Source organism: Thamnophis sirtalis, unplaced genomic scaffold (genome assembly GCF_051295495.1).
Source record: "Thamnophis sirtalis isolate CommonGarterSnake01/CBP01778 unplaced genomic scaffold, rThaSir2_p1.2 scaffold_4, whole genome shotgun sequence".
NCBI lineage: Eukaryota > Metazoa > Chordata > Lepidosauria > Squamata > Natricidae > Thamnophis > Thamnophis sirtalis.
The window spans coordinates 121534427-121556348 of NW_028261384.1; the positions used below are offsets into that span (position 1 = coordinate 121534427).

The following is a 21922-nucleotide window of genomic DNA, read 5'->3' on the forward strand; positions in this document are numbered from 1 at the left end:
TTATGGTTAGGAATTCTAGGATTTACAGTCCCAACACAGCCAGTGGGAGTCTGCCATAGGTTGATCTTATTGAAGAGGACATCCTAATGCAGAAGTCTCCAAATTGGGCAATTTTAAGGCTTGTGGACTTCAATTCCCAGAATTCCTTAGCCAGCCATGCTGCTGGGGAATTCTGGGAGTTGAAGCCCATAAGTTTTAAAGTTGTCAAGTTTGAAGACCTCTGCTCTAATGCATTACAGAGTATAATACTGGTGCATTTTGAAGGGAGACTTTCATGCCCATGCTGCTGTGCACTATTTCAGGTGGAATTGACAAAATATTTTTTTTTTAGATTTGGAAGGTACCTTGGAGGTCTTCTAGTTCAACCCCCTGTTCAGGTAGGAAACTCTGGTCCATTTCAGAGGAATGGTTGTCCAATCTCTTCTTAAAAACTTCCAGAGTTGTTGCATTCACTACTTTTGTCCTCTGACTGCCTGGATTTTAAGAACCTGGTTCAGATTCTCTTTTATTTCCCATTATCCATCCTATTAAAATATCAAATCCTTGAATACATTCTTTGGTATTCACTCTTTAAGACAAGAAGAGAATGTTGAGGCTTAACCCAATACTTCCCAGAAAACAGATGTGTCTACATAGCTACTAGCAGCTGAGTTCAACCCAAGGGACAATTACCTTTTTTTTCAAACCAAGAAAAGTAAAATAGGGTTTGCTAGAGAGTATCTGTGGGATGTGGGTCAAAAATTCAAGAGTAAAGCTGCCATCTTGATTTTTTTCATTTCCCCCTCTAGGGATGTTCCTGTTTTGCCAGCAGTTGTCTCCCACTTGAAAGAAGTGAACATTACAAGACTTTCTCGACTTAGGACCACAACTGAGACCAAAATTTCCATCGCCAGGCAAGTCAGTTGTTATTTTACGAAGTTCCTTGCCAGCTGTTAAGTGAATCACTGCAGTTGTTAAGTTAGGCACATGGCTATTAAGTGAATCTGGCCTTCCCATTGACTTTGCTTATCAGAAGGTCGCAAAAGGTGATCACATGACTCTAGGACACAGCATCCTTCATAAATACGATCTCGCGACCAAGCGGAAACTACAATGGTCATAATGTGAACAATGGTCATAAGCCACTTTTTTCAGTGCCATTGCAACTTTGAAATGTCACTACATGAATGGTTGAAAGTCAAAGACTACCTGTAATCTATTTCTTCTTGCAAGGGAGGGATGTGAGATTAATGTGCCCCTTCCTACCAATCTTCATTCTATGAAAAAGTGAAGGATCAGAAGCCATGTTTCTGGTTCCATTCCATCAAAAGCCAGGCGCTGGGATCTGTAGATGTCTCGAGCTGCCACTCTGGAATCACTTAGATGAGTCATGTCTCCAACTCACCAGAAGAGGGTGATCTTAGAACTTGGAGCAGAGGTTGGCGAACTGATGTTGGAAACCTAGATGTGTTTTAAAAGAGAGACCAGACCCAATGTTAGTTTTTACAATCCAGTATAACTACTAAAAGAGAATTGCATTTAATTGCATGACTTTAATCAGCTCAATCAATTGGCCAACTGATGCCATCCACTTGATTTGACCTTGATTCAGACTGGTATATTCTACCTAGCTCTTGTAGTTACTTCTTGGATGGTCTTCTGCAGTATTTGAATTGTGCCATCTGGGAATTATTAGTCTGAATATCGGAAAAGCATCCGGCTGCATTGTTGCAGGCTCAATCAGGAGGTCCAACTCTGGAAACTTTAAGACTGGGGAACTTCAACTCCCAGAATTCCTCAGTCAGCCATGCTGGCTGGAGAATTCTGGGAGTTGAAGCCCATAAGTCTTAAAGTTGCCAAAGTTGGACATCCTTGGACTAGATGATTCCAAGACATGAAACCTCCAACTGCCCCAGTGTGACTGAAATTCATGTATCACCAAATGACGCCACCCTGAAGCTGTGATTGAATGGGATGCTCCAAACATGCCTTGAGATGACCAGATCTTGCTAACTGAGAAAGGCCGGGAACCCAATTGCTTTGCTGCCAACCTTGGTTGAAGAAGAACTACAGATGCTCCAATGTGGAAGTATGGATGGCTAACCATACTCCCAAGAAGTTCCTGTCTCTTTTACAATGGTCTACATCTACCCCTATGTTATGGGTGCTTGGAAAGGAATTTTTGGAGCCATTATTGGCATGGATTCCTCTACAAATGCATCCTCGGATGCATTCAACCAAACATAATATCGGGGGCAGCACCTGGAGCAAAAACAGGCAAAGATTTCCCTCTCGGTCATGTCTGACTCTAGAGCACAGTGCTCATCTCTGTTTCTTGGCCGAGGAAGCCAGCCAGGGGTGGGCTGATGGGGGTTCACACGGTTTTGGGCGATCCTCTAGCTAGGATTCTGCCCAGTTCAGTGAATCCTCAAATGCCACCCCTAGCTGGCCATGCCCACCCCACCCCGCCCTGCCACTCCCACCCCACCTCTCCCAGGCGTCTCAATGCAGCCCGTCCATCATACCAAGTAAGTTCAGGGCCACACGGAGGCTCGGGAAGGAGGAAAAACTGGCCTACCGGAGGTTCCGGAACCGGACCTGTTTCCAGCCTCCGGAGGAAGAAGGTCCTCCCCCCCCCACTGCCATGGTGCAGGAGGCCGACTAGGCCACACCCACCAAGGCATGCTCACCCAGCAAAGGGGCAGCAAACCCGTTGCTGCAATTTTTGAAGGCCACCCCTGGACCCAGGATTGTCTGAAGACAATTTCTGTGGCCATGCGGCCAGCATAGCCATATACCAAAGGTGCGTGGAACACTGTTACATTCCCACCAAAATGGTACCTATTTATCTACTTGCATTTGCATGCTTTCGAAATGGTAGATGGGTAGGAGCTGAGGAAGGTAAAGAGAGCTCACCCCTTTGTGCGGAGCTCGAGTCTCGAACCCAGGCTGTTAACTCTCCAGCTGACAGCACAACCCCATTTTTTCCAACATCTTTAAGAGTGGGACACAGAATAAGAGAACAGGTTCTTGGCCTAGCTGAGATCAAAGTTGCTTAAAAGGCTCTTGAATTCATTCAGCCCTTGTCCTTACAAGATGTCCCTCACAGCCTCTATATCAGGGGTGTCAAACTTGATTTCATTGAGGGCCACATTAGCGTTGTGTTTGACCTCAGGAAGCGGGGTGGGGACAGTGGTGGGTCCCGACCAGTTCAGACCAGTTTGGCCAAACTGGTAGTAGCTTGGCGGCCTGGGTCTTTGGAACTGGCAGCAACCCAAGCCAGCCATGCCCCTGAACTGGTTCTCCCAGCGGCGCATAGGCGCCACCATCTTGTTTTTGCTTCTGTGCATGCGCATTGCAATTTTTGTTGTACTGCGCATGTGTGCGTGTCACGTCCCTGAGCAAACCAGCAGTAGCGGCTGCCGGAACCCACCACTGGGTAGGGGTGGCCAGCTATACGTCACTCGTGTTGGGGGTCCCTGTGGTGGCCCAAGAGCTCTGCCAGAGAAAATGAGCTGTTTCCTGGGTGGCCCTGGGGTCAGATTTAAGCACCCCGCTGGCCGGATCTGGTCCCTGGGCCTTGAGTTTGACACCCCTGCTCTATATTGCGTCTCTTATCATCCAGTCTGGCCTTTGCATTCCCTTTGCCCGTTTTCCTGCCTTCACCCATATTAGAAGTTCCACACCTTCAACAATTCAGCTTTTCCGGAAGAATGAGAAGAAGCCCGTGCCACTGGGCATGCTGGCACCAGCGCGAAATAATTCAGGATCCTTGCCTTGTGTCGGTGGCTTTGGTGGTGGGGTGAGGCAGTGGCGTTCTTCCCGCTGTTTCTGGAGAAGTTGCTGGTGAATAATATACTGAATATCATCCTGTAAGCCGCAAAGAAAAAAGGTGATATTCTGATCAACGTGAAATAGAATCCAGAAATCCTCTCTTGAGTGTCCCTGGGGGATTATCAGATATGCTGTCCCAATCCACCTTCATTTAAAAGGATTCATCTGCTTATAATACAGATAGTCTTCAACTTACAACCACATTTAGGACCCGAATTTCCATTGCTAAGCAAGGCCGTTGTAACAGTGAGTTGCGTCAGGTTTTATGACATTTTTTTGCCACAGTTCAGTGACTCAATGTAGTTTTTAGATTAATCATGCAGTCGTTAAGCAAATCCAGATTTTGCTTGTCAGAAGCATCTGGGAAATGGTTGTAGATGGCAATCACATGACCCTGGGACAGTGCAACAATCATACATATCCCCAGCAGTAGACTTATATACTGCTTCATAGTGCTTTATAGCCCTCTCTAAGGGTTTACAGAGTCAGCCTATTCTCCCAACCTGGGTCTTCATTTTACTGATTTTGGAAGGACAGAAGGCTGAGTAAACCTTGAGCTGGTCAGGATTGAACTCCTAGCAGTAGGCAGAGTTAGCAATAGCAATAGCACTTAAACTTATATACCACTTCACTGTGATTTATAGCTCTCTCTAAGCAGTTTACAGAGTCAATGTTTCCCCCTCAACAATCTGGTCCCCATTTTACTCCTCCGACCTTGGAAAGATGGAAGGCAGAGTCAACCTTCAGCCAGTCAGAATCGAACAGCTGTCAGTCGGCAGAGTTAGCCTGCAATACTGCATTCTAACCACCGCACTCCAACAGCTCTTTCCCCACATAAATACATGCTGGTTGCAGAGTGCCCAAATGTGTGTCATGTGACAGTGGGGATGCTGTGACCGTTGTCCTATAAGATTGAGGGTTGCTTCTAGGTCATTTTTTTCAGTGCCTTTGTAACTTGGAACGATCATTCAACAAATGGTTGTAAGTCGAGGACGGCCTGTTATTTTGAATGAAAGGCACAATTTTGCTCTCAGAGACTCCAACTTCGAAAGTATTTTTGCCCCAAATGCTCAAAGCAAAGACAAAAAAAGAATGACTGTGATTTGGTTTTGGCTTTGTGGAAACGGAATGTCATAATTTGTTCCCAATAATAGAGTTGCATCATTTTGAAAGTGACGTTTCCTTTTCTCATACATTGGGGCATGCAATTGCAACCCAGAGCTCAATCAATAATGTTTGCTCAGTTTTTATTCTGCTGGCCCCAGCTCCAGACCATCCAGGTGCCTTCATTGGTTCTCGATTTACAACAGTTCACTTAGTGACCGTTCAAAGTTACAACATCACTGGAAAAAGTGATTTATGGCCATTATTCAGACGTACAACTCTCGAAGCCTCCCCAGGGTCACGAGGTCAAAATTCGGATGCGTGGCAACTGACTCATTTTTATGACGGTCGTGATGTGCCGGGATCACAGGATCCTTTTTTGCGACCTTCTAATAAGCAAAGTCAATGGAGAACTCAGACTCACTTAACAACTGTGTTACTTAACAATTGCAATGATTCACTTAACAACTATGGCAAGAAAGGTCATAAAATGTGGCAAAACTCACTTAATAAATGTCTCACTTAGCAACAGATATTTTAGGCTCAATTGTGGTTGTAAGTTGAGGACTACCTGTACAGTATCATAAATCCAACACAGGAAGAGAAAAAATATTTTAGCTCCTCCCTGGTTTGTTTCTGTGGTTTTCTAAATTTCTAAACTCCTATACTTCTACCTCACTTGCATTTTATTATTTTCTATTTATTTATTTATTTTGCACGGATGTCATTCTTAACCCTTCCTATGTACTCATATATTTTTAACGGCAGGTAGTCCTCGAGTTACAACTTTTCATTTAGTGACTGTTCAAAGTTGCAATGGCACCAAAAAAAGTGACTTATGATCATTTCCCACCCAACCATTGTAGCATCTCCATGGTCACGTGATCAGAATTCAGGCTCCTGGCAGCTGGTTCATATTTATGACGGTTGTAATGTCCCGGGGTCACGTAATCACCTTTTCTGACCTTCTGACAAGCAAAGTCAATGGGGAAACCACAATCACTCAATAACCATGTTAAAGGTAAAGGTTTCCCTCGCACATATGCGCTAGTCATTCCCGACTCTAGGGGGCAGTGCTCATCTCCATTTCAACGCCAAAGAGCCAGCGCTCTCCGAAGACGTCTCCGTGGTCATGTGGCCGGCATGGATAAGGCGCATGGAATGCTGTTCCCTTCCTGCCAAAGGTGGTTCCTATTTTTTCTACTTGCATATTTTACATGCTTTCGAACTGCTAGGTTGGCAGAAGCTGGGACAATTAACAGGAGCTCACTCCTGGCGCTAGGGATTTGAACTGGCGAAATGCCGACCTTTCTGACCGACAAGCTCAGCGTCTTAGCCACTGAGCCACAGCATCCATTTAATAACCATGTTACTAACTTATTAACTGTAGTGAATCACTTAACATCAGTGGCATAAAATATGACAAAGCTCACTTAACAAATGTCTCACGCAACATAGATTTTGGGCTCAATTGCTGTCATAAGTAGAAGGCTACCCATATTCTTCAGTAAATATTTCTTTTTGCATTTGCTTTCCTGCATGCTCCCCTTTTTAAATCCCATCATTTTTATCTGTAGGAAAAGAACACAAATTCCCACAATTCAGCTATGTTAAAGAGGTATCTGGAAAGGAGATAGACTTGAAGGAGACAAAGCTGTAGCTGAATGGGAATTTTTAAAAAGGGGGCATCGGGATTGTTACAATTCCTGACACATGGTTCACAGCTTGCAAATGGATTAACAGTTAGGACATGTTTCCTGATAGTTCTGATATTTGCTTACTCACTTGCCAAGCTTCCAATTCCTGAGAAAGTGCCATCTTCTGTCGAATGACACGTAGCAACTGTTGGCTCAGTGAATCTCTCTCCAGGGAGATTTTTGCCAATTCCAGTTCTATTTCGCCTTTCCTGGTAGGAAAAAAAAGTGTTGTCAATCATCTGGAGCACTACCAAAACACTGTCGGGATTAACAAAATCCCCATCAGTCAATTGCAGAAGGCAGCTTCACTTGGAACAGCAAATGTCCTCAGTGAAGGTGAATGTATGTGTCCCAGGATAATGTTTCAGGATCCAATCAGGGTTGGTCACCGAGACCAGAGGTTTTGCTTCCAAGCTTTTGGACTTGTGCTGGAGCCCATCCTCAGGGAACTTCTCCCTCTGCATGGGCTCCAGCATGAGTCCAAAAGCTCTGAAGACAAAACCTCTGGTCCCGGTGACCAACCCCGACTCAGATTGAATCAGGGCCTTTGAACTTGATAGGTGGACAAAAATGCCAAATCCTGTCTAAACATCTGAGTGACTTTGTAACTCACCATAAGATAGATAGATAGATAGATAGATAGATAGATAGATAGATAGATAGATAGATAGATAGATAGATAGATGATAGATAGAGATAGACAGACATATAATAGATGATAGATAGATAAATGATAGATAGATAAATGATAGATACATAAATGGTAGATAGATAAACAGACAGACATCTATGTGTTGCATTTTTTGCTAATAAATGAAGGGAGACTAGTATAGATCTATTTCAAGCTATTTAGCTCTCATCAGCTAGCCATACCCTTACTGGGATTTGAACCTGGGCTGTTTTCACATATTAGGCAGTTATATTAACCTCTAAGCCACTATACTAGTCTCCCTTCATTTATTTATCAGCAAAAAATGCAACACAAAAATGGTTTTCTGCCTGGAAGGCTGCTAGGGTGGGGCTGAAAGGTAAACGGGAAGCAGTATGCTCCCTCCCATATTTGGGCATACCAGGTGCTTTGACATAACACTATACATACATACATACATACATACATACATACAAACACACATACATACATACAAACACACATACATACATACATATACACATACATACATACATATATACACCCATACATACATATACAGGGCGGGGCATAACCTTTTCCTAGGGGGTCACAGCAACACTTGTAATAACAACACAAATAATTCATACACCATTCGAAAGCCCATCAAAAACTGAGTTTATTGACACGATTTAATAGTCAGTATGACCACCATTAGCCCTTCGAACAGCATTCAAACGAGGTGGATAAGAACACAACAAATCTTCAAACAGTCATTATTTTGCAATTCTAGGGCGGGGCATAACCTTTTCCTAGGGGGTCACAGCAAGATCGACAGCAGTTTACAACTTCCGCGACACCTCATTTTAAAGCCCATAAAAAACTGAATTGAATGAGCTATTAAATGTTAAATTTGCTTTAAGAATGGCTGGAAAATTCAATTCGGAAGAACAAAGGATCATTGACAGAATAAAATGCATTGCCTTTCGAGAGGCACCTCGTTTGAATGCTGTTTGAAGGGCTAATGGTGGTCATACTGACTATTAAATCGTGTCAATAAACTCAGTTTTTGATGGGCTTTCGAATGGTGTATGAATTATTTGTGTTGTTATTACAAGTGTTGCTGTGACCCCCTAGGAAAAGGTTATGCCCCGCCCTGTATATATACACATACATACATACATACAATGTGTGTGTGTGTGTTTATAGATAGATAGACAGACAGACAGACAGACAGACAGACAGACAGACAGACAGACAGACAGACATATAGAGTGGGGGGAGAGAACAATTTTCTTCATTCTGTATCACAATTTCAATCTTCACAACACTCTGGAATTGGTATATCTAATACGTACATACGTACAAGTTATTTACAATATTTTCCCTTTTCTTTTATGTACATATCTATTTTATACAGTATGCTATTATTATAATTACATCACTATATAGATATAGCATTTTCGTCACCTCTTAATTTAACAATCTTGATCTTTACTTCTATTTTCCAACCAATTATACCATGAGTCCCAAATCAAATAGTATTCCATTTCCCCCCTTTCTTTTATTTCCATTGTTAGCCTATGCCTATCTATTTTTATATTATTATTGTTGTTGTTGTTATCATCATCATCACCATCACCTACTATTAATGTCCCATAATTCCTTGTGAGGTGGAGTGTTAAGTTAATGACATGGTTAAATGAATCTGGCTTCCCAAAAGGTCTTTGCTTATCAAAAGGTCCCAAAAGGTGATCACGTGACTCCCCCAGGACACTGCGACCGTCATAAATATGAATCAGTTGCCGAGCAGCTGGATTTTGATCACGTGACCATGGGGATGCTGCAGCAGCCGTAAGTATGAAAAACGGTCATAAGTCACTTTTTTCAGTACCGTTGTAACTGAACGGTCACTGAATGAATTGTTGTAAATTGAGGACTACCTGTTTTTTTCAGACTTGCAAAATGGATGTCAGCCCCCCCCCCACAGGTAAACCAGAAAGAAAACACAGATTCTATTTTATTGTAGAAATCCATGAAGAGAAACTTGCAAGTCTGAAAGAACAAACCTTCCACCGTCTCATTAACAGCCTGAGAAAAAGGAGAAGGAGCCTTCCTATCTCTTTCTCCACACATTTTGCAGCTTCAGGCTATGCTTTCTCTTATCTGACGGGTCCCTAGGCAGTATCTCTTTGACTGATCTCCCAAGGCCATTTCCTGTATTATTACAAAAATAGACAGAATTGTCATCTTTACTTTAGTTTATTTTCACCTTCCTGAGTAAGACCTTCTTTTGTGATGTCATAAATTTGTGACATTGAATTTTGGTTAGCTGGCAGTTGCCGTAACGTTTGCTAAACGTGTCCTTGGTGGATTCTCCTTTCTTTCTGATATAACCTGGTGCTATGCTATAAAAAGGGTTATTTTTAGGGAATGGGCGGCATTTTCAATGAGATCTTCTGGTCTGATAGTATCAATGCAGTGACTTCAAATCTGGCGTTATTGTGTGGCAACTCCATTAAAGGTGTGGTTTTAAGGTTATTAATTAACCCACTAGCCATAAACATTACAGTTGCTCAAGCAAGCAATCTTTGTAGAGCATGTAGTGAAGTCAGCAAGTTTATTCAGGTTGAATAACTTTGATAAGGAGAAAAGGAGCACGATTGGCTAAAATTAGAAAGATTCAAGGCTGATGCCTAAAGATTTCCTCTCAGTTCCATCCTTTAAACACTCACAATAATGCAACATCATCATAAATAAGGTCGCTCGCTGTCATAAAATGCAACGCTAGCAATATATGAGAATATTTGTAGTTTAGGGTTGAAATGAGAAGTCCTTGGTGCTTTCTGAGTTTGATTAATTTATTGCAGATGTTTCTTTACCCAAACTATGTAACATCATCAGTGCAGCGGTAGATTATGATTACCATTATTTTTTGTTGCATCTGCAGCAAAGCTTTTTTTCTCACATGGTCAGGAAGCCTGGGATGGAGAAGAGTATCTCTGCCTCATAATAGTTCTTGCTATGGTTCTCAGCCTTGGCAGATTTAAGATATGTGGACTTCAATTCCCAGAATTCCTCAGTCAGCCTGCCTGGCTAGGGAACTCTGGGTGTTGAAGTCTAGACATCTTAAAGCTACCACGGTTGAGGAACATTATAATGCAATGCAATGCAATGCAATATGATACAATACAATACAATGCAATAGCAGAGTTGGAAGGGACCTTGGAGGTCATCTAGCCCAACCCCCTGCCTAGGCAGGAAACCCTATACCGTTTCAGACAAATGGTTATCCAACATCTTCTTAAAGACTTCCAGTGTTGGGGCATTCACAACATCTGGAGGCAATTTCTGTTCCATTGATTAATTGTTCTAACTGTCAGGAAATTTCTCCTCAGTTCTAAGTTGCTTCTCTCCTTGATTAGTTTCCACGCATTGCTTCTTGTTCTACTCTCAGGTGCCTTGGAGAATAGTTTGACTCCCTCTTCTTTATGGCAACCCCTGAGATATTGGAACACTGCTATCATGTCTCCCCTAGTCCTTCTTTTCCTTAAACTAGACATAAACTAGACGTTAGCCTATGCCCATGATGGTGAACCTATGGCATTCATGCCAGAGATGGCACGTAGCACACTGTTCTTCTCAAGCGCTGGAATACTGGAAAATGCCCCCAAAACGCTCCAGAAAACGGCCAAATCAGGCATGTGTGTGCCAGCCAGCTGGTTTTCGGGTTTCTGGTGCTTCAGTGTGCCCGAAGGACCACCTGGCCAGCGTGCATGCGCATGCTGGAAACTTGACCAGCTGGCTGGTAATGTGCACCAGCCAGCTAGGCTTCAGGTTTCCATGTGCCCATACATGCACTTCCTAGTTTGGGCACTCGGTGCCGAAAAGTTTTGCCATCACTGGCCAATGGTAAACTGCCTTGGAAGTTGGAGGTCTCGTTTAATCTGCTGTGCCAGTGAACTCAAATGGCTGGGTCTAACTCAGTTTCCCCCCCATCTGATAACTCCAAATGGGGTGGCTTTGCAAATGGCGGACTCAGATCTTGAAAGTTGCCTCCCCAAGATAGACAGGCTGGTCCAGCTGCTTTGACATGCAACTAAACCAGCAGCAATTATAATATCAGGAGCAGATGGATTATAGATAGTCCTTAATTTAAGACAATTGGGACTGGGACTTCCGTTGCTAAGCTAGGCGATTGTTATGCGAGTCATACCCGGTTTTACTTTTTTGGCACAGCCAGTAGCAATAGCAATAGCAATAGCAGTAGACTTATATACCGCTTCATAGGCCTTTCAGGCCTCTCTAAGCGGTTTACAGAGAGTCAGCATATTGCCCCCAACAATCTGGGTCCTCATTTTACCCACCTCGGAAGGATGGAAGGCTGAGTCAACCCTGAGCCGGTGAGATTTGAACCGCTGACCTGCTGATCTAGCAGTAGCCTGCAGTGCTGCATTTAACCACTGCGCCACCTTGGCTCTTAGTAAGTGAATCACCGTGGTTGTTAAGTGGACCATATGGATGCTAAGCACATCTGGCTTCCCCCGTTGACTTCTCTTGTCAGAGAGAAGGTTGTAAGGTTGCAAATGCTGATCACATGGCCCTGGGACACGGCAACCTTTCTAAATTCATGCTGGTTGCCAACCACCCAAATTTGATCACACGACTGTGGGGACGCTGCAACGATCATAAGTACTATTAGGACCAGTCATAAGTCACGTTTTTTCAGTACTCCTTTGCCACTTGGAATGTTGGCTAAATGAATGGCGGTTAAGTCAAAGGATGATGGGGTTTGCAAAGCAAATAGACTCAGAGCTCACTTGATTATCGCCTCATCCCGGTCTGCTACGGCTAACTTCAAGGCCTTGTCCCGATTGCTTTCTTGGTACAACCGCCGCTGGTTCTCTATCTCGGACTTCAAACCACTGAGCTCCACATGTTGCAAAGTCACCTGGGAATGGAGAAGAACATCAAGCAACGTGCAATTTCCAAGCCACACGAGACGTTGCCCTCCCGTAAGAGAGAAGAATTACAGCACAGGTTACCTGATCCTGGAGTTTTCTAATCTCCATTTCTTTCTGGGCCAGGATATCTTGCTGCTGATAGTTCAAGGCTGAAACCTTTTTGGTGTATTCAGAGATGTTCTCCTCCGGACTCGGAGAGGCCTTCTTTGGAGTGGAATCAGTCTTGTTGACGCCATGGGTGATTGACTAAAGCAGATAAGACTAAATTAGATTAAAGCAGCTTATCCGAGGGACTATCTCTTGCCGGTCACATCTACCCGACCAATTAGAGCGGGGAGGCAGAGAATGTTGCGGGTCCCATCCCCGAGGGAGATACTGTTCTGACAGGCCCAACAAAAAGCCCTTTTATTAATTTACTGTGAATTCTGCTCATTCACATTCAGCAAAGTCTTTCAAGGGAGGATTTAGTCACAGATCTTCTCTGGCTTGGAGAGCTGCCAGGCCGATCTCTGCAAACCTTGGCAAGGAGCCTCGGAGAATAACGAACCAATTAAACAAACTAATTGTCTCCTGCAAACTCCACTCCCCTTTCGCTCCTCTTTTATTCCCTCCAGGAGGGGCCATTCATCGTCCACCTGTGGCCTTACTCCCAAGTCGACCCCTGTTCTTTAGCTGTTCCCTTCGTCTGGCAACTCTGCACATGCGCGCACTGGGAACAGGCTCCCGCTGTTTGTCTGCCTCACTGATGTCTGACTCTGAAGGCAGCTGATAACTGGCATACGGCTCTGGCCCCCTCTCTGCCTCTGACACAGAGCCCTCATCAGAGCCTTCCCCAGACTCCAGGACTGACCCAACTTCCTCATTGTCTGAATCTGCTGCCAGCTCCACTGGCCACTGATGAGCCACAATAGATATACATCTGGTGGGACCCAGAAGAAGGGCCTTCCCCATGGTGGCTCCCTCTCTATGGAACATAATTGCCCCAAAGATTAGAAAAGCCCCCCACTCTGATACTCTTCTGGAAGGCGCTGAAGACCTGGTTCTGCCAGCAGGCCTGGGGAACCCATAGTGGGATGGAGCCCATTAAATGGCTCGTGTGATCAGCTGTTACTGAGGTGGGGAGGTGGGAGGTTACAACAGCCCTGAAAAATAGTGATTTATGACATATTTTCCATACTGATGACCATTGCAGCATCTCCATGGCCATGTAATCAAAATTCAGCTGCTTGGCAACTGGCTCATATTTATGATGGTTGCAGTGTCCCGGGGACACATAGTCACATTTTGTAATCTTCTGAGAAGCAAGATTCATTTAACAACTGTGTTACTCTATTAACAACTGCAGCGATTCACTTAACAAATGTGGCAATAAAAGTCGTAAAATGGGACAATGCTCCCTTAAGAAATGTCTTAGTTAGCAACATAAATCTTGGGGTTCAATTGTGGTTGGAAGTCGAGAAATTCCTGTAGTTCTAAGTCAAAGATTTGGTGTATGTTGGATTGTCTGCACCCCCAAAGTTTGGGAAAGTTTGCCCCAAAGCTGCTTTTTCAAAAGGCAACTAGATTTTATTTTTCCTTGAAGATGTTTCACTTCTCATCCAAGACGTTTCTCCAGTTCTGACTGAATGGTGGAGAATTCTCCTCCATTCAGTCAGAACTGAAGAACCTTCTTTGATGAGAAGTGACAAGTCTTCAACGAAAGGCAAAGAAAATCCAGTTGCCTTTTGAAAAAGCAGCTTCGGGACAGCCGTGACCTGGATGACTGAGAATCTCCAGGGACATTTGGGAAGGGTTGGTAATGAATCAGATACGTGTGATGCTTTGCACTCCCTCAAATTAGCATACAAATAATTACAACCTTCTTTTGACATTGAAGATTTCCCTGGTTGAACTAAAAAGAGGAACCCGAGCTCTCCTCCCAGCTGCATCTTCTGTTTTACCTTTGGTGTCTGTCCAGGAGCTCCTGGGGCATCGCCTAAGCTGCTTTCAATCTCGGACTGGATGGAGGTAACAGAGGTATCTAACTCATGCAGACGGATCTCTTCTTTCAGATCCTTGACCTGATGCTGGAGGCGCCTATTGGCAGTCCGGAGTTCCTCAGCTTCCACTTCTACCTGTTTAAACTTTGGACGGGAAGAGAAACGGGAAGAAGAGAGGCTGAAAATAGCTTCCGGGGAAAAGAAATAAAACCGCTTTCATAGAATCCTTCTCCCTAATTCTTTGCATAACTGCCCTTGGGTGACTCATTTTCCCAGCAGTAGTTTCACGTCTCCTTCTGTTTCGCCCCTTCAGTTTCGAGACTGGCAATTGTTCCCCTGCAATAGTCAGGCTGATGTGCAAGTAGAAACATCAACACACCTTCAGCTGCTTTTCACGGCTCTCTCTCCGGAGAAAGAGGAGGTTTTCGTGTAACGTGTCCACCAGTGCCTGGATGGCTTCGTTCTCCTCGCGGAGCTGACGGTTCTGTTTCTCCATATCTTGCTTCCGCTCTTGAAGCAGGCGATTCTGCAAAGGAAGAGATCAGAAATGAGCATAAGAAGAAGAAAGGAAGGTCACCTCCATATCACAGTTCCCTGCTCAGGCAGTCCAATGCCTCATATCCAGTTTTGGTTTGGGACAAGTAGAATATTTTTCTTCCAAACACAGAAAATCTGGAAAAACACTGCATACCAGTGGTTGGATTCAGCCAGTCCACACCTATTCGGGAGAACCGGTTGTTAACTTTCTAAGCAGTTTGGAGAACCGGTTGTTGGAAGAAATCTCATTTTGTTTCTCCCCCACTTTACAGGGCTAATCCTGTAAGGAAGGCAGGAAGGAAACATTTTGGTGTTGTTTCTAGACTCATCTTTTTTGCCCTGCTTACAGAAACTGCCTCTCCGATTAACCCTTATTGCATTGTGACAGCTAAGGCGAAGCGCCCATCAACCTGAGTGACCTTGAGTTGGCCACGCCCACTCAGTCACATGACTATCAAGTCCCACCTACCCAGCTGGTCACTATGGCAGAGAACCAGTTGTTAAATTATTTGAATCCCATACCTATGCATACCTATCTTTGTTACATTTTTAAAAAGACATTAGATAAAACAGCTATTACTAAAGTGTGGTTGCCAATTCAGTTTGGTCAATAGATAGTTCATTGTAGTAGCAGATTGCACCAGTTGAAGAACAAATAGCAAGAGCACTTAGATTTATATATCGCTTCATATAGCACTCTCTAAGCCAGTGGTTCCCAACGTGGGGCCTACGCCCTACAGGAGGGTAATTTGATTTTTAATTATTGGAATCTTGTTTAAACCAAGTTAATGGCCTTTTAGGCTTCTTCCATATGAGTAGGCTTCCCTTTTTGAGTAATTCTTACTATGACACCAGGGGGAGGGGAGGGCATCAAGCGCTTGGCGGCTCCCGCGATGCAAAGTACCCGGTGGGGCACTTTGCCTCGCGGGGGCTGCCAAGACGGGCAGAGAAGAAATTGCTGCTGAAGAAACGGTGGCTGGCGGGCCAGAGCAACCTCTCCAGAATCACCCTCGATGGAAACCGCCCTCTCAAAATCATCCGTTGTGAAAAGCCCAGAAGTGACCCACAGGACTACGTTCGTAGTGCTGCCCTTTCCAAAAGCCCCGCCGAAGCCCCAGCACTGTGTCCGCTATAGAGCGGGACGCATCCTGCCTGTATGGCGGACACAGCGGCGGAGCTTCACTGGGGCTTTTGGAAAGTCGCGCCAGGGCTTTGTCTCACCAGCCATAAAGCTCACTGCACGACACTGTCAGGTGACCTCTAGATCAGTGTTCCTCAACCTTGGCGACTTTAAGTCCTGTGGACTTCAACTCCCAGAATTCCCCAGCCAGCCAGAGGATTCTGGGAGTTGAAGTCCACAGGACTTAAAGTCGCCAAGGTTGAGGAACACTGCTCTAGATGGAGGCAAAATGGCAGAAGAAGACACCAAGCCTGTGCTGCCAACTGGTGGTCATCAGTATTTTTTTAGCCCAGATTTAGTACAGTAGCTCTGAGTCAGTGATGGCGAACCTTTTCAGCAACCAGTGCCCAAACTGGAATGTGTGTGCATGTGTGTGCGCCGCAGTGCCGAAAACTCAAAGACCAGCTGGCCAGTGCGCATACATGCACCGCTCATGAACTCTGGCCAGCCGGTCTTCACACACGCCGTAGCAACGAAAATCTGAAGACCAGCTAGCAGGCACATGCATGCCTGTTTTCAGGCCGTTTTTCTGGTCATTTTCAGGTCGTTTTTTGGTTTTGGCCTGAAAAAAGGCCTGTTTTTTTGGTTGTTTTGGGGGGGTGTTTCCAGGCTGTTTTCCGGTGCTCAGGCGCCCACGAAGACCAGCTGTGCATGTGCCCGCCGGAAACCACAAGAGCAGCTGGCGACAGCGCGCGTGCCCACGGAGAGGGGTCTGCGTGCCACCAGTGACACGCGTGCCATAGGTTCTCCATCACGGCTCCGAGTCCTCAATTACCAATTTACTGTGTGCTGTAAATCGACCGTTTTCAAATTAAGCAACAAGACCCCTGGAATGGTGGAGAAGAAAGGGTTACAGCCTTCTCACCTGCCTGGCATCTGTGGCCCGACGGGGGACATTAATCGACCGCCTTTTTCCTTACCTCAGCTTGCAGACTTTGCATCCTGGCACCGTACTCAGCATTGCAGAGGGTCAAAGTCCGATGTTCTGCACGTAATACAATCAGATCTTCCTGGAGTTGCTGCTCCAAGTGAGTGACCTATTGTAGGTGGTGGAGCAGACAGCTCTTGGTTAGGCTCTGACAATAGGGAGAGTCTCTTTAAACCCCCTTTTTCCCCAGGCTATTCTTGAATCCGGCTTTTGCAAAATGACAAGCAGTCCTCATCTTACGTTACAACTGTAATAGACCCTGTCCATCAAATTTGTATGTCGTGACGGTTGCAAAATAGGTCATGTGACCAACCCAATTTTACAAATTTTCCTGTGGTGGTTGTTTAGCTAATGCAGAGATCATAAAGCAGCTGCCATGCTCATTAAGCAAACCAATGGCTCGTGATGGGCGCAGTTTTGCCAAAAAGTGGAAGTAACTGCTGGATTTTGGCAAAATCGTCGTAAAAACACAATTGGTTGAGCCAATGGGGTTCGGTCCCTGAAGTTCAGTCGTTTGATTTTGGGGTGGGGGAGGGGTGACTGTCAGATCTTCAAATCTGGGTCGAAAATAACTCCCAGGTACAAATAGTCCTCAACTTACAACAGTTCGTTCAGTGACCGTTCAAAGTTACAGCAGCATGGAAAAAAGTGACCTGTTTTTCAGACTTACACACACTTTTCACATTGCATCATCCCCCCCCCCCGGTCACGTGATCAAAATTCAGACATCTGAAAAGTCATATTTATGATGATTGCAGTGTCGCAGGGTCACACTATCCGCTTCTGCGACCTTCTGACAGAGTCCATGGGGTGGATAGATTCCCTTAACAACCGTGTTACAAACGTAACAACTGCAGGAATTCACTTAACAAATGTGGCAAGAAAGGTCATAAAATGGGGGAAGGGGGGAATTCACTTAACAACTGTTGCACTTAGCAACTGAAAATTTGGTCTCAATTGTAGTTGTAAGTTGAGGACCACCTGTGCATCAATTGTAACTTTTTGAGTGGTTGCTAAGTTGCCAAGTGACTGTTCGTAAGATGAGCACTACCTGTGCAACCAAATACTCAGGTTCATGCCGGAACTGTGTGAGATGTCTACTTTCTAAATATCTAAGGGAAGAACGTCCTGTCAGCATATATAAAAAATGCCTTTCATTAACAATGATTTGGGACATGAACATCTGTAATTGAATTACAAGCTTTCAACTGGATGTTGTTTCTTGAAAAATATCGTATTATGGTCTCTCTTTCTTATTAGCCTGTGTTGAGCCAATAGACATGTTTTGACCTGTGACCTAAGGGCTCCTTAACAATATCTCCAAGATACGCATGGTTTACATTGCCTTAATTTCCCAGAGATAAGAACAGACAGTAGGCTTGAATGTTAAAAGGAAAATAAACATTTGCACACATATATTTTAATCCAACAAATTTTTATTGTTAGCAATATTGGACAGTAATAAGGATACCTCATATTAGTAGGGGAGAGAGGGAGTGTTACTTGGTTTCAATCATTCTTTGGCTGCGTTGTCTCCAAACAGTGTAATTGTCCAGTTTATAAAACAAATCCACACACTTACATCCCATTAATAAATTTTTACAAATGCAAAGGCCCCAAAAGAATCAGGGCAGTGACTTTAACTTTTAAATGTTTTTTTTTTTAAATCTATGGTATCTCTTCATTTAATTTTTAAGGACGGGGGGTATTTTAGAATCTTTATCTCACTTGTTTGACTTTCTTATCTTAACTGGTGATTAGATTCCTACATTGCTAGAATCCTGCCAATCTGGTTGGTGCTGTTATAGGAAGAACACAACGTGACTCAAAGTTGTTTTTTCGTTCTGGCATGTAGTGAGAATGAATTTTTATTTGCATTGAAAAAGGAAATCCCCATTTCAAACCAGTTTAGCATCACCCACCTCACCTGTGGGGAACTTAGGTTCCCCCCCCACCCCCAAATATTGGTGAACTACAACTTCCATCATTCACACCATGAGCTCTGATGCTTGAGATGAGAGATAGAGGTTTGGTACGTTTTCCATGGGTGGCATAGACAGGGATGATGGAAATTGTAATTCAACAGAAAGCATCTGGTTAGGGAAGATTCCCTTCGTTCCCACTCCCTGCCACTGTCCACAAAATTCTAGTCAGGGATACTGATGAATTTAGTCTTTTAAAGAGGGATGGGATTCAGTGAAGGTCTGTGAACTCAGCAAGACTAACCACTCTGATTTATTTTAAGACTAGCTGACAACTTGGTATTGCCCGGGTATTTATTTATAGGGGGAAATTGTCTGGACCAAAAGTAATTTCTAATGTTGGATTTTTCCCCCTTACCAGAGGGAGCCTCCTTGTGTAGAACTGTGAAGCCATTATCATGGCAACTCCACTGCACTGCACAGTAGAAGTCATTTTACGGCAGTACAGTAGAAGCCATTTTAAGACACAAGAGGCTGTATCTTAACAGAACACACACCCCAAGGGGTTTTAGGGTTGTCTTAACCCCCCCCCCCCCCCCAGTATTTGTCTCCAGAGAGTAAGTTATCTGTGTACCAGGTCTGGTTGAAATTGCTCGAAGCGTTCCAGACTTATGCTGGAACATACACACACACACATATGTGTGTGTGTGTATGTATATATGTAAAAAATTTTACATACATACATACATACATACATACATACATACATACATACATATATATATAGTCACAACCCCTGGTAAGCCCCAATTATGGGAGGAAGCTAACTGCTTCCATCATCTGTCAATCGGCAGTAGCTTGACGGATACACACTTTTGAAATTTCAGTGTTTTGAATCCTCCTTCTCTAGTGTATTTCTGCAACCAGCAGATCAAACAAGGTGTGAGATATTTTAAAAGATGATGCCTCATTCAACAATCTCTTTCTTGCTTCTGAAACTTAGAATCCCCTTCAGGGTATTCAATACACCCCTTTTTAACATGAGTGATTCACCTGAAAATAATCCTAGCCTCTATTCCAGTTCACTCATATGCAGGGTTGAGCTCTTGCTTGTTTTCCTGTTTCCTAGCAGGGTAATTAACATCTTCAAGGAAAACAACCAAGTCCAGAGAACATCAAGAATTTGTCAGCTCAACCCTGAGTTTTATATATTGTCAACTGCTGGATATGACAGTGTGCTAAAATATATTACAGTACAGGCCTTTAGCCTACAAGCCAAGCTTCCTCTTAACAAGAACATTGAGAACCAAACCTACTAGATTGCACTCATAAATTTGATGTTTTGCTCCTTTACCTTCATTGCCACAGACCTGGCAGCAGAAAACAGCATTTGACTGATCTGTTGCATGAATAAAATTAGCCTGGTGCTTCCTTGCCCATAGGGATGCAGTGGCCAAGATGCTGAGTTTGTTGATTAGAAAGGTCGGCACTTTGGCGGTTTGAATACCTAGCGCCGTGTAATGGAGTGAGCTCCCATTATTTATCCCAGCTTTTGCCAACCTAGCAGTTCGAAAGCATGCAAAAATGCGAACAGAAAATTAGGTACCACCTTTCAGCGTTTAGTCCTGCCAGCCACATGACCATGGAGACGTCTTCAGACAGTGCTGGCTCTTTGGCTTTGAAACGGAGATGAGCACCACCCCCTAGCTTTGGGAACGACTAACACATATGTGTGAGGGAAACTTTTACCTTCCTTGCCCATAGGAGAGCTTTCTCTGTTGATTGACCTAACCACTCTGCATTTTGTTGATATACACCAGAAGGCCTCCCTCTTGGGCCTTCCCTTCCCAATGAGATAGAGGTAACCCCGTCAGAGTTCTTCCTCACCTGACTTAGTTGCTCCACCAGACGTTGGTTCTGTTCTGAAAGGTCCAAAACTGCCTGTGAGCTCTCTCGGCTGGTGTCCTGCTGTTCTAGACGCTTCTGCCCTAGCTGGGCTCGGGTGGCCACCAAGTCAGCCTCCAGCTCTGCCGTCCGGGTTTCAAATTCCGCCCGGCCTGATTCGAGGTGCCTCCGGAGTTCATGTTTCTCTTGTTCAAGATGCTACAAGAAGCAGAGCAGAAGATGTGAGGGCCAGAAGGAAAGACTCAAGACTGGTGTAGGAGAAAGATGCAAAACATCATGCAGGACAGGGGTGGGTTTTGGCTTCTTCGTTGCGTGCATGTGCTTGATGCGTGCTACGTGCACATATGCAGTAGGCTAAAAAATGCTTCGGCATATGTGCAGAAGCAAAAAACAAGATGGCGGCGCCTATGACGCTGCCAATAGAATGGGATAGGGGCGTGGCTGGGCGAGTTACTACCTACTCGCTGAACTGGTCCAAACTGGTAGTTCTAATGTCTTCTATAGAAGAGGTTCCACAAATCTACAGTGCCGTCTAGAACTGGTTCTGTCTAGAACCGTTCCAGCTCCCGTCCCCGTCCCCCCCAATGTCCTCACATCATCAAGGTGAAGAACGAGAGGAGGAATTCTGGGAGTTGAAGTCCACAAGTCTTAAAGCTGTCAAGTTTGAACACCCCTGGATTTTTTTCTTCTAAAGAGTTAGGTGCACAAGGGTCTTGTAACTTGACAGGTTTAAGACTTGTGTGCTTCAAATGCCAGAGTTTCTGAGCCAACATTTTGGTTGCTAAACAAGAGCGTTGTTAAGTGAGTTTCACCACATTTTGTATTAGCAATAGCAATAGCAGTAGACTTATATACCGCTTCATAGGCCTTTCAGGCCTCTCTAAGCGGTTTACAGAGAGTCAGCATATTGCCCCCAACAATCTGGGTCCTCATTTTACCCACCTCGGAAGGATGGAAGGCTGAGTCAACCCTGAGCCGGTGAGATTTGAACCGCTGACCTGCTGATCTAGCAGTAGCCTGCAGTGCTGCATTTAACCACTGCGCCACCTTGGCTACCCAAGTTGGCCACCCCCACCCAGTCATATGGCCAGCAAACCACTCCCACCCGGTCACATGGCCAGCAAGCCACTCCCACAAAGTAGGCCACACCTATAGAAGAGGTTCTAAAAAATTCTGAAACCTACCACTGGAACCCACCTCTGATGCAGGGATGGGATTCTACCACTTCGGACTGGTTCAGGCAAACCAGTAGCTCCTAAGATCAG

General features: G+C 44.5%; 1 protein-coding gene across 2 annotated transcripts in view; it reads right to left on the reverse strand.

The window, feature by feature from the left end:
- Positions 1-705: 705 nt before the first annotated feature.
- Positions 706-21922, reverse strand: part of BICDL2 (BICD family like cargo adaptor 2) — a 31635-nt gene continuing 10418 nt past the window's right edge. The window contains exons 2-10 of one of the 2 annotated variants that reach the window (XM_014059287.2): positions 20640-20855; positions 16823-16939; positions 14565-14711; positions 14147-14329; positions 12288-12452; positions 12063-12193; positions 6703-6823; positions 3666-3849; positions 706-1440 (exon numbers count right to left, since the gene is read on the reverse strand). In XM_014059287.2, coding sequence (XP_013914762.2) covers positions 3676-3849; positions 6703-6823; positions 12063-12193; positions 12288-12452; positions 14147-14329; positions 14565-14711; positions 16823-16939; positions 20640-20855 — 1254 coding nt within the window. In that variant the 3' untranslated portion in view covers positions 706-1440; positions 3666-3675. The remainder of the gene's footprint in view (positions 1441-3665; positions 3850-6702; positions 6824-12062; positions 12194-12287; positions 12453-14146; positions 14330-14564; positions 14712-16822; positions 16940-20639; positions 20856-21922) is intronic. The other variant, XM_014059288.2, reaches the window with a different exon arrangement.